Here is a 12,872-nt window from a genome sequence, read left to right as displayed (position 1 = left end):
TGCTGTTTTTGGTACGGTCGGCTTGTGATAGCCTTGTCGTTGCCATTTCACCGTTGTCATTGCCATTGCCCGCCCGAGCCGCCGTCAGTCGTCGTCGTTGTTTATCTCCGGATACCACCGTTGGAACCATAACCATATCAATGATTCTATCACTTCTCATTTCTTTTCTTTTCTTTTCTTTTCTTTTCTGGTTTTCTCTCGGACATCTGATTCCCCATTCATCATGGTCCATATGATCCATGATGATGATCCATCCCCAGCCTCCTCATTTTTTTTTTTTTCTCGAAAGCGATTTTGTACATCACGTTGCATCTCTGCTGCATCTTGAAACTCTGAAACATCACCCATTTCCACACTGCCACTGGACTGCGCTCCATTCCTCGCCCAACAACCACTCAGGCCGCGACAAAATCTGAAACGTCGTTTCAGATTAGGGGTTTTTCTTTTCTCTCTTTCTTTTTTGCAGCTGCATTTGCATAAGTGCATGCATATGCCAGCCCCTTAGATCGGCTACGCTTCATACTGTGTACGACGCAGCCGGCTACATATTAGTGTACGCTAAAACATCCCACATTCCGACTCAACCTTTCAGCCCACTCTACTCACCCACCCAATTACCCACCACCCAACGGGCAGCGATATGCAAGTTGCAAGAACTTGTGAACTTTTCAAGGTCCGCTAACGACTGCAAGGAAATCTCTTTCTGTCTTTGGTTCCGTGCTTTGCTGTCCTGATTGAACCGGTAAGAGCCAGTGAAGATTCAGAGAACGTCCAAGACTTGATGTTGCTTTGCATATGTAAGATTCTGGTTTGCTTTTTTTTTTCTTTTTTTTTCTCCCCAGGGTACAGAGGCTGAAGAGGAGGTTCGCTGTGAGAGCTCGGTGGTCGATCACTTCCGATGCGATATGCGACTGCCTTACCCGTCATTCTGGGTCGCGTCGGTCGGTCTCCCGATTCCCCCCCGCCATATGGTGAGAGCGGTGGTGTGGTCCGAGGTGCCCGGTGCGATGCCCGGTGCCGGCCCGACGTTTCATGTTTGGTACTTGCAGTGATGACTGGTGATATGGTTCGGTCAGTGATCGAATCGGTTCCGGTTAGTGTCGACACCTACCTACACATATGATCGGCTTCGATCGGACGATAAAACGGCTGGGTCGTGGATGATTACTTGTTTGTCTGTTATTGCTGACTCTGTAGGGGCATGGCCGGTCGAGGTCACTGCGCCCGCACCGCACATATCCATCGATATCCACACACGATTCCGGTGCGGTAGGTACATACGGCGGACCCGACCCGTGATGCAAATAAAGGTGGATGTTCGGGTTCCGCTGGAGTCGGGGGGTACTAGGTAATGTGAACGGAGAACGCGGACGGAAAGGTGTAGTGGAGACGACGGAGATGTAGACAAGAAAACGGAGGAGGGGTCTATTTTTCCCCCCCCGTAAGACGTAAACTACGTGCAGGTGGGGCTGAGGGGCCGTTGCAGGATTCTTACGCTAGCATATGTGGTTGATTATTTCCGCAAATAAATCCACAATGTTGTCTGCAGAAGCATCGATTCTGTCATTGCGTGGGGATTGATTGCAGTGTGCAGTGGGCGAAAAGTAACGGAGCGTTTGCGTGTGAGTGAGTGAAAGAGGGCTCTGGGTCGGCATGCCTTCACTCGAGTTGGTCACTTGATCAGCAAAAGCTTTGACCAACCGAGCTTTCGTTGTGTGCACCCCAGTCCTCCCCCCATGTTGTTTACTTGCCCCTTTTTCTGATCCTTTTGTCTATCAGCGTCCATGGTCCCTGGGCGCTAGAGTACGCAATCTCAGAGACGACGACATACTCTTTAGTTTACACATCGGCATCTTATGACCGGACACTCTTAAATGCGCTCCCGTTCAAGTAGTAAATGCGGTCATCTCGCTCACTTTGTTTGACACACTCATCGATGTTATGATCACGCATTCACTCAGCTGCGGTCGCTTGAAATGGCCCATTGTTGTGCTTGAGGCGTCGGTAATACGATCTGGGTAATGGTCTTAGACCGAGCGTGCGGTGCAAAGAGCCCGGTCTTCCGTGAAAGAATCGTCTAACCATCATCATTTACCACCATACCTTTAGGTTTCACTCGCTCATCGGGCGCCAGTGGCGCCTCTCAGCATGCACTACCTCAGGGCAACACCCTGCGAGAGCAATATTGGAGAACATCCGATGGAATGTCCCACTTCCTTCAATTCCTTCCTTCGATGGCGTTTGCGTTCATGCAAAAATCCATTTCCTACTCGGCACCACCTGCTATTCTTGTCAGCCAAGCTTCTCAAACTCAAAAAAGGATCTACCTTGATAGATAACGGGAGTAAAGCCTCAGCGGCTCCGCCAGGTTCTGCGGTATGCAGTACGCCGGCTCGTAGTCGTATGTCTCCGTGCTTCGGTGACACCGAAACACACCGTACGATCACTGCCGTGCCCTTGCAGTGAATAGTAAAGCGCTAGGCTTGGTCGTCCTGGAGGAACAAGGGAAGGTATTCTGTTCTCCTTTGTTCTGACAGGCGTAGTACCCCAACACTTAAAGATGTAAACGATGGCATCTTAGGGCTCACGGTCACAGCAAGTAGAGCCTGAGCTAATCTTGCCGCTGCGAGAGGCAGTACGGCGGCAAAGGCGGCAGTCTATATCCATCACTATAGCTAGTGGTATGCAAATCACTGACTGCCTTCAGCCAGTTGGGTGTAGCCGTAGTTTTGCAACTCCCCTTACTCGAGGTGAGAGCGAATTTCTAGCACTTCGTCAATATTTGTACGTGTGGATGAACGATGTAATGGGTAAAGGCACAATGGCGGGTGTGATATGGATACCTACCCTCAGGCCCCTATTGAGCAGGCATACTCAGCCGGATACGAGGCAAATAGATGTACGACAACAACAACGTCCCCATGGACCAAGGGCCACAAGACTGGACGGTCCCGTATGACATGACGTTAGACAATGCTTCGGACACAAGGCGTGCGTGCCGTCATAACAATAAGGCACTGGAAACCGGAATGATGTAGAACCTGTGATGATGGATGGCTTGAATTGTTCCTTGCGTGCCTTTAGCGAGAGGGCATTGCTTGCAAAGGAATACGGGCTTCTGAGGCTGAAGAAACGGTTCGACGACACCGAGTGATACTTTTTGGTCAGTTGTCACTCCATGTGGTTCGAAAGAAGCTCGATATTAAATGGGCAAATATTGAGAGACAATGCTTTTCCTTCAAGCTCTCCCGCGCGTGTGTCTGTGTGCTCAACCGATGGTCGAATACTGACACCGGAGCTCCCCTGTGTCCGATATTCCTTTATTTTTCCGGGCCTTTTTTGCCTTCTCCAAAGTTAGGCCAGGTAGATAGGTATACCGTGACGGAAACCCGCAGACCTGGCACACTGTAACACGACAGCACGTATGTTTCAGATTGAGGGAACACAACGTCTACAATCTTTGGTAGATCATCGTAGTCATTAGACATGCAGCGCTTGTAGCATTGTCTCAGACAACTTGTTCCCTTGTTCCCCCATTCCTTCCATGAATCTTCCTTGCTTCCTTGCCTCGGTTGAGTTGATCATCACTCCTCCAGCTTTGGGCTTCAGCGCGAGATGATGTCGGTTCGGAAGTCCCTTGTTGGTTCCTCGGGCTGGGATGATCACTGCAATTCGCTTTCCAAGAAGGTGGAAGACGTCCGGGAATTTAGTTGCTGATGAATGGAACATGGGGACGACTGTGTCGCCGACCTCATCTAACGAGACAAACGGCAAGGTCAAAGGGGGAGTTGGATATACCTGACCTGACCTGACCTAGCCCGACCGTGTTGACGACCGAAAACTGAGGCCCGCGCCGTGACAACGGGACAATGGGACAATGTCTATAATAACAACTTAATGAGGTTGGGAAGAACGGGAAACATTCCCAACCAATCAAGTCCCATTGCTGCCTAATCGCCTCACTCGCCTGGTGGTTTCGATGAGTAGAGGTACTTTCTACCCCCTTCCTTCCTTCCTTCCTTCCTTTCTTCCTTCCTTTCTTCCTGCCTCAATCATGGATACTAGCTGTTTGCGTCTGTGTGTGCGAGTGGCAGTTCCTTCGTCTGTTCCGTCCCTTCAGTTTGTGGCCCAGTCTTACAAAAGGAACCGGGAGGAAGGAACGAATCAACCCACAAGACTGAGGCACCTCCGACAAATGACTCCAGTCTCCCAAAGACGGGATGGTCACGCCACCCCTCCTCACGCAGTCCTCGGCCCTCTTGTAGAGGAACCCGCACAGGCCCATGAATTCCTGGCTTATTGTCAGAACCCAAGGCAGACACAGAACCATTGTAATTCGGGCAGTTACAACTCGCGATCGCGATCTCTTCCACCTTATCTTTGGGTCGATGCGAAATGGCAGACCACCGACCTATCCAAACCCCTCTTCGATACCCAAGAAAATGTACCGTACACTTACAATTACCAATGAGTGATGCATTGCCCCTTGCGCGTTCCTTGCGTTCCTTGCGTGCACTACTTTAGAGCATGATGGCACAAAAAGGCACGAGGAACACAAGGCTGCACACGACCTAGTCAAGGCCATTTGAATCACCCTATCGAATCGCCGTTGAGAAACTTCCACTCCGTTTCAACAACCCAACGGATCAACCCCGGATTTTCCGCTCACATTGCAGTAGCTTTTGCAAAGAAGTTGATGATTTGTAAGTAGTTAGGTAGTGAGCCCGGTGAAAAATTACGGAAGAAAGAAGTCCAGTATACAACAACGGCGGCAGCTCGCTCGGCTGGCAGGTTTTGGTGCAACAGTGGTTTTGTTTCCTTCTTTTCTTCCATCATCGAATTTAACTGGTTGTCGAACCAAACGTTGAAGTATGGATCCTTGCATTGGCGTTGCATGCTGCTTTCTGGCATCCGCTCCGCATTTGCCTGCATCGTGTGAGTCGTGGGTGCAAGTGTGAGTGTCGAACCTGCGCAAATGCGTGGGAACACTTCTCCTTCCTTAAGAATGACGGCACTAGGGAGTGCGAATTAATTAATTGCATGGCATGGGAGCGTGGGGTTGACATCTGAATGGATGAATTGGAGTCGGTTGTTGCTGGCAAAGAGGATCGTGAATGGGTGAGATGGGATGAGATGGTGGGATGGCGTCAGACATTATTGGTTAGGTTTGGGAGAGAAGAAGGTACTTTACTCACAATAAGAACATCGAGACTACCAACGAACCAATGCCTGCCGTCTTGGCTGTGTTGTCTTGATCTCTAGGTAAGGGAGTAAAAGAGATGATAGAGCGGAAGAATAGAGCCTGTGAATAAACAAGTTTTAGGTTTTAAGAGTCAACATGTGATGTGTGATCAAAGAATGTGTAGTACTGTGTATAATATCGAGGACTATAACCACTGGTACATTTGAATGGGGGTATTGTAATGGCATGGCGTGACACCATTCACACACCCTCTCAACAACTAACCGAGCAGCCGATCAACTAACTAGACATGAACACGGAGCCGGGTCAAACCTCTCATTCTTTCGGCTAGGAGATTTCGACTTGGGGTAAAGTAGATACCGAGTAGGCATCTGTTATGTTTTGGAGGTTCGGACAGTGATGAAAGCCTGTTCTGGTGTTTGGTGCCTTTTTTTGTTCCTTCTAATACAACAGTCACGGATGTCAAAGAGATAGCCGACCGACCGACGCTTCAGAACGCCTGGCCTGTCTCGTGTCTCCTGCACCAGTTTTTCTATCAACCCATGACGACTGACGTAGCACCTTGTGCCGCAAAAAGAAAAAGTTGCGTAAGGGGGGGGGGATACAATCGGCGGATTGGATCTGTTCGTATAGCGAAAGGCACTTGAGATTCATTGAGAGCAAAGGATTTGGGCTTCAGACGCATTGATTGTTTCGCTATGTGAACTTCGCTAACTAGCTACAGGCTTGAGTGTAGGAAACAGGTGTTTGTTCGTTCCAATGAATGTCGGGTATGGATCTTTTGTTGCTTTTCTTCCTCCCTCTGGCAGTGGCCGAAAGGCCTCTTTGAAAACCCACAGCTAGTGAGCCTCCGCGTCAATGTATGTTGTGTCTTCAAGTTTGCATGTTGTAACCCGTGAAGCGGTTTTTGTGCCGCCGCCGTAAGTGGCCCTCGTCGACATGACGGTCGCAGTTTCATGAGCAATCCGCATTCAATCCGAGAATCTTCTTCATGTCCCTTCATCCCTCTTCATTCATCCAAGGCTCTGCCAGAGTTCATGATGGACAGAAGACCAAAGTTTCGTTCATAAAGAGTGTCGTAGATCGTAGAATGATACAAAGGAAAAGAGATTGTGTCGTTAGACATGCAATTCGCAACCGGTAAACCATCCTCGTCTGGTTTCCCGACAAGTCGATGACCCGTATATGTGTTGCTGTGATATCCCAAAACCGCCATGAGAACCCCCTGAAATTTTTCGTGAGAAGAAAAGAGATGTATGTCCGAGAGACCGGGCCCAAATCCGCCAAAAGTCTCGCCCCACGTAATAAAGCTCTTTGTACAAGTGTAAGAACATTAGAAAGCGAGTATTCCATCGCCCCCCTCCAATTCAAGTGTGTCCAAAAGAAATCAAGCCCGGGGATCGCCCCTTTTTCGCCATGTCCCGCCATGTCCCGCCAAGCCAGCCTTTCGGCAAGGGTTACGCAGTAGACACCAGAAGATCGCTTGCGCCAATATCCAAAACAACACATTAATCGTGAGAAAAGGGTGAAAAATCGCCAAAACATCAAAGCCAGAAGCCAAAAAAAGCAAGAAAAAAGCAATGCTCGCCTGCTAAAATCGACAAAAATCCAAAGAGTAAAGTAGAATAGGAATGATGAACACAAAATAAGAAAAGAGTTTGAGCGTCCCGGGACCAGTGCGGGATCGCGAGAAGTCAAAACAGCTTTGGGTGCGTGAGCAGCAAAGGTCTGAGTGTGTCGCGAGAGCGGAGAAAGTGTATCAAAAGTGAAAAGCCGAAAGGATGGGAAGCCGGAAAAACCCATATAGACCGGTGAAGATAGGAAAACCCAAGGAACGCAATTTTAATCGGGTGCGTCATGACTGTCGTGCTGTCGTTCCGAATGCCGTGTAATTGGTACTCGTCAAAGTGTCGTCAAAGTTTTTTTCTTTTTTTCGTCTCGTCTCGTCTCATTTTATATCTCATCATCATAAAACCGCACCACTTTATGCATCTGCATCATTGGTCGCAGCAACTTGTTGGCTTTCAGCAACCATCTTCGCAAAGTCACGCACAACGTCACGGGGGATCTTGTCCCATAGGAGTGACCGAGTGTAGACCTCGGCGGCAGAGTCCTTGTTGGCGGCAGCACGCATGCTGGCAAGCGCTTCGGCAAGATTGCGTCTGCCCTTGCTCGTGGACCTTTCGGCGGGAGCATTTTGCAGGAAATCTTGCGAGCTGATGCCGTTGTATTGCGCAGCCGTCAACCCGAAAAGCTGCTCGTTGGTCTGTTGCTCCGTCGGCTGGGTCAAGGCGTCAGCCATCTCACCGAGCATCGAAGGTGCCACACCATTCATGCCAGAGGCGGCGACTGGCAACGATGACCCGGTGCTTTGGGCCCAGCTGGAACCTGATGGCTGAGGAGCCATGGCCTCGAGACCGGAAGCGGCCTGAGGCAAGCCAGCATCCTTAAGAACATTGTCGAGGAGTGTAGCGGATGCCACACGGATGTCCTCAGACACCCGCGGAATGCTAGGCGGCGATCGGTTGGAAAGAACGAAAGCGCCGACAAGGAACAGCATGAAAAGGAGTCCGCCCTGCGAAGGAGACTTTTCGCTCTCGGCAGAAAGGGAAATCTCGGACTTCTTGGTGGGAGCGATCTGCATTTCTTGCTTGACCTCGGATGGCTGCTGCTCCATGGTGAACTCGCCAAACATGGGCATGTTATCCCAAGAGCCATCCATGGCCATGCCTTCCATCTCACTATAGGAACCGGGGAAGCCGGACACGTTCGGGCCGGCCGGCGGTGTCGACATTGCGGCGCTTTCGAGGGCTTGCACGTGGTTGGTCAGAACGTTGACCTTCTTGCGCAACTCGCCCGTCTCGATGGTGTGCTCGCGGATGATCTCCTCTTTCTCGTTCTTGAGCTCGCTGATGTACGCCTCGTAGCTCTGCTTCTCGCGGAGAAGCTGGTCCATGTCTCTTTGCAGGGCATTCATCTGCTCCTCCATGTTGGTAATGACCTCAGTGAAGTGCTTCTTCTCATCCTCGAGACGCTCCGTGTGCTGCTTCTTGCGTTGCCTCGAGTCAAGACTGTTCGGTGGGTCAGTATGGGATGGTCCAATCCGCAAGTACTTGGTGAAAAGAGGAAACATACGCGGCCTGCCTGTTGCGCAACAGACGCTTTTGCTGCTTGAGCTCCTTGATCTCTTGCTCGTCGGTGGACTGGGCAATCAGCTGATCGATGTTGCTGAGGTTGCGTTCAGCAGGGATGTCGAAGCGCGCATTCTTCTTGCGGATGCCATCACCCCGGCGCAGCTCGTTGTGAGAGCGGATCAGCGGGGTAGTCGGCCTGTTGCGCTTGGCCATCGCCTGGTTCTTGAGCTCTTGGTTAATCCAATGCTCTTTGGGAGGCGACGCGGGAACGGCCGGGATGCCATGGTGGCCAAGCTGCTGGAACATGACGGCTTGGTTGTTGGGATTGCTGAACGGCGTCTGAGCCTGGACGGTAGCGGGTCTGAACAGAGGAACAGTCGATGACTCGTACTCGGCCTGCGGCAGTCCATCGAAGCTCTGAAGAGGGGTAGCGGCGCCCGAGCTCATCATGCCCCAGTGGTTCTGGTACGTTGATTGCTGGTTCTGGTCCATCTGCATGAAGGGGTTGTTGTTGTGCTGACCGAAGAAGGGGTTGTTGGACGGGACGCTCTGCATCTCGACAGGAGGCCAGGAATCATCCGACTTGGGCGAGAACAAGGCAGTTGCCGAGACAGCAAACGAATCCCTCCTGCTGTCAGTCAAGGGCGGCGACATCTCCAAAGCCGAGTTGAGGGTGCTCTGGTTGAGGATGTCATCGTCTAGGATCTCATCATCGTCGAAGAATTTTTGACCATGGCAGGAAGTATCGACGTTCAACGGCGGTGTCCTGTAGTAGGAGGGCTGCTGGAAGGTTGCTGAGCCCATGGTGGGCTATTTGAATGTGCTCGTGGTAGGGATGAACGAGGTGGTTCTTAACACGCAGCGAATCTTTACTCCTCCTACGCTATTGTTTTATGTGCGAACTTTCTGATATATGGCCGAGTCAGTGTCTGTGGCTGGGACGGCGAAGCGGTGAGGGCAGAAGCATGGAAAGCGCCCGCTTTGTGTGTCTGGGTGGCCAAGGTCTGCAGTGGGAAGCCGGGAAGCAGGGCAAGGTGTACGGGAAGACCCAGGTTCGGATCCGTCTCTGTCAAACACCTGAAGGGCTGTCTGTGCGGGGGGGTGGGTTGTGGTTGGGTTCAGAGGCAGTTGGTATATTGCCTTGGGCAAGATGAAAAGATAAAGAGCAATGAAGAACGAAGGGAGGGGAGCAGACGAGGGGATGATATGATGTTGAAGGATAAGATGGAAGGTGAGATGCGCAAGGTAGGTAGTCGATAGGAAGTCTACCTTTAGGTAGGTAGGCTTGGTAGTGGGGAAGAGAAAGCCGGGGTGGGAAGGCAAAGTGGAAGCCGGAGTCGGGATACACCACTACAGTATCCAGGCCTCAGGGTAGCACAGCCAGGGAGTAGCGAAAGAGGGAAAGTGTGAAGAGCCAAAAAGACACACGGGAGGAAAGGGCGAGGGGGACCGTCGCAAATTTGCAAATGAAGAAAATGAGGGGGGGGGGGGGGGGGGTGCAAAAAGGAACGTGAGGAATTGGAATGGCACTTCACTCACACTTTTTGTTCCCTGTGTAAGTTGCACTGCGCTGCCGTCCGTGGAAAGAGGGGTTATCAGGCTGGTCGGTTGTTGTTGTTGAGGTTGATTGTTTGTTGTTGACGGGATGTGGTTGTTGTCGTTAGGGTAAAGACGAGAGTGGCGCGTTCTTCGGGAGTCACAGACCACCACGAGAAGCGATAAAACAAAAACGAAAGAAGTGAAAGTAAATAGACAAAAAGTCAGGGTCAAGGCAGGCGCAATGCTGCTTTGGGCAAATAACGATCTTTACAGAGTCAATCAATGACTTTGGGATTGAGACGGTGGGCAGAGGGGGTGGTGCCCTTTACTTATTCTATGTTTGATGTTAAGACTGTGGTCAGTGTGGTCGGCCATGGTCAGGCTGGCCGCTGCGACGTGACGGATCTGCCCAATTGAATGAACATGGCAGGGTCTTGGATCGCAAAAGTCTCGTGGTACATCAGGGTGGATGTGTGGTGGAATTGTGGATGGATCTTCGGACTGCGGAGGATGGCGCTGGTTTGCTTCTCTGTTGCTCCATGGGGGTAAACTAAAAAGAGGACATCTTCGCCGAGCAGCGATGAGGGGGTGCGACAACAGGGAAGAGGGGCCGGTTGACGGGACCGGGGTCTTTGAAAGTACTTTGTAGAACACGACGTAGCCTGGAGACGTTGGACGAGCAAGACATCCAGAACACTCACGCTCAAGCAGCAAGGGACTTGGCCGCACCTCCACCCAAAGCCAGCAGCAGGATCGAGTCGGGTGCCTGTGTCTTTCCGTTACCCTCCGTTTCGCCAAGCCCTCTTGAGCAAAGAACTGAACGGATGCTGTGCGGATGCTGTGCGGATGTGGTGGAGAGATTCTGATACGGGAGCTAGGAACTTTTGCGCGATCTGGATTAAGAGGCGGATATGGAGCTCCTCGCTGAAAGCTATTCCCAATCGGGACAGTCCATCCCCCGAACCGTAAAGCCTGCCTCGCTAGGGGGGTCGGATTTGGGCATAGCGTACAGGGCTTGGGAGCGTGAGGGCAGAAGGGTAACTGTATCACCCATCACTCAGCAAATCGAATCAGGCTCGTCATCGAAAGGTCTTGGGACGACTCTGAGCCGCTCAACTAGCCCAACGGCTGGAACGAGAAGGATCGGGAGACGGTCAGGGGGTGTAGAATCGGCAAGAAACCGAGATGGCTCGTTTGTGAGGACGTCAGCCACTGCAAAAACGAGTGATACGGGTGCTTCCCGGACGGAGAACGGCCCCATCAAAACAGGGAACACAAGTGGATGAGAAGGCTCCCTCGAGAGTGGGTTGGGCAGAAATGGCCGGGTGGGCATCGATACCCAAAACGCGGCTCAAAGACCAGTGACCTGCCAGTCCCCATGCCACCCCCAACTTTTGCCGTACACCATCAACAACAGCACCAAATTCTAGGGCTGGGAATATTCGAAAGGGCCCAAGTGCCGGCCGGCAGAGACCTGTCAGAAGGCTGTCAAGAGTGCTTTTCAGCTGAAGTCCTCATCGTCACTCGAATGACCGCACCGCCCAAAGCAGCCACTTCTCAGTTGTGCATCTCAGCCTCCAAGCCTCTTTGTGATGTCTTCTCCAACTCAAGGTAAGCGTGTGGGGTGGCGAGCATGGGAACCGAGGGAGTCTGGAGACTGCAAGGGAAGTGCCCAGCTTGGTACAAGGTATGATACCTAGCGGAGCTGAGAAAGTCGCTTTTCCTTTTGCTCATCGAAACCGAGCTGTCCAAGGCCGAACGCCTATCCAGACCGGGCCCGGCAGAAAGGAAGATGTTTGTTTCTTCGACTCCCTCCTTGGGTTGGTCATGACAAGGTCTTGAACCCCGAGACTAGCTGTTGAGAAGGAGCCGCAATCGCGGTGTTATATCAACATGTCCAGACTCTGTGGTAAACCCGGCAAAACGCCTCTGTATAAACAAACGCATGTGGGCATTCGACCAGTCGTCTGTACGAACATGTGCCATGATGCTCCTTGCTTCAAGACGATTCCAAGTTCTGCCCCTGGCATATATGCAAGAAATACGGCGTAGCAACCAACTTGGCAGCCCGGCCATCCACCTGGTGCGAAAAGGCCCGGGTCCGTTTTGATGCGAACGGGTTCTCGTCATCCAAAGTTATCGCTGTCATGCCCGGCAGCACCAGGACCGGCAGCAGCAACGGTGGTGGGCATGGCATCCGCTACTGTCGCAGTATCACGGCAGTGTTTGTTGCGTTCGTCGGTCGAGTCTGCGAATCCCCATCAACAGAGCCCAGGGGGACGACACTGATAGGCCAGCGAATCCGGGTACTGAGACCTTCAGAACGGAGACAGATGCACGAGGTCCTGCGGGAGGGTCATGATCACCTCACTTGCCCATTCGGACCAGTGGTATGATTTTGCTGAAACATGGGGAATGAGAAGGCTGGTTTTAGGTTGGGAGATGGTATCAGAAGGATATTGCTCAAGGCCGCATAGGTATCGTCCAGGCTGGGAAGTAAACTTTTTCGAATGCCGTGAAGTTGTCAATGTGTCCTGGCAAGGAATATCGCCTTATATTCGGATGAAAAGAGATCATACTGTTTGCGTGCTTGTTGGGCTTGGTGGTCTATCGGAGGACGCAAAGCCGTAGTGCGAGCAGCAACAACACCGCGACAATCATCAGTGCCCACAGTGCAGCAGCATCCGGCGTCGAGAGACTTATTCGATTCACGGAGTGGATTGATCGGGACTGGACGATGTCGGTTTGTCGACTGCTGGCTTTCGGACATATCAAGAGACTCGGATGGTGTTGAGTTTCCATCACCATTCTTGAGACGATTGTCATTCCTCGGTTGAACTGACCAAGTGCGCTTGCAAGGGTCGTCGTTGATGCCTCTACGTACAGTTGGCGGTACGTTGAAATATCCCCAAGCTCCGCATTTGTCCCGCGCCAGTCGGGTGTCAGTCGAAATGCCGGACCAAGAGCAGTTTTTCGTTATATAAGTCACATGACTC

At 51.7% G+C, this 12,872-nt stretch overlaps 2 protein-coding genes across 2 annotated transcripts; both read right to left on the bottom strand.

The window, feature by feature from the left end:
• Nucleotides 1-6,212: 6,212 nt before the first annotated feature.
• On the bottom strand, nucleotides 6,213-7,006 carry B0T23DRAFT_310826 (uncharacterized protein; the record flags this gene model as incomplete). Its single annotated transcript, XM_062834611.1, has 2 exons — nucleotides 6,213-6,513; nucleotides 6,846-7,006. The coding sequence occupies 2 exons, from the start codon at nucleotides 7,004-7,006 to the stop codon at nucleotides 6,213-6,215; spliced, it is 462 nt and encodes a 153-aa protein (XP_062695984.1).
• A 90-nt stretch (nucleotides 7,007-7,096) lies between these two features.
• B0T23DRAFT_91872 (uncharacterized protein) lies at nucleotides 7,097-9,374 on the bottom strand. Its single transcript, XM_062841986.1, has 2 exons — nucleotides 8,339-9,374; nucleotides 7,097-8,274 (listed from the first exon to the last, which is right to left on the bottom strand). The coding sequence occupies exons 1-2, from the start codon at nucleotides 9,139-9,141 to the stop codon at nucleotides 7,188-7,190; spliced, it is 1,890 nt and encodes a 629-aa protein (XP_062695983.1). The 5' UTR covers nucleotides 9,142-9,374; the 3' UTR covers nucleotides 7,097-7,187.
• Nucleotides 9,375-12,872: the final 3,498 nt, after the last annotated feature.

The sequence above is a fragment of the Neurospora hispaniola genome, assembly GCF_033458365.1.
Source record: "Neurospora hispaniola strain FGSC 10403 chromosome Unknown B0T23scaffold_2, whole genome shotgun sequence".
Classification (NCBI taxonomy): Eukaryota; Fungi; Ascomycota; class Sordariomycetes; order Sordariales; family Sordariaceae; genus Neurospora; species Neurospora hispaniola.
The sequence above is the reverse complement of the archived record's forward strand: the minus strand, read 5'-3'. Positions and strand labels throughout refer to the sequence as shown.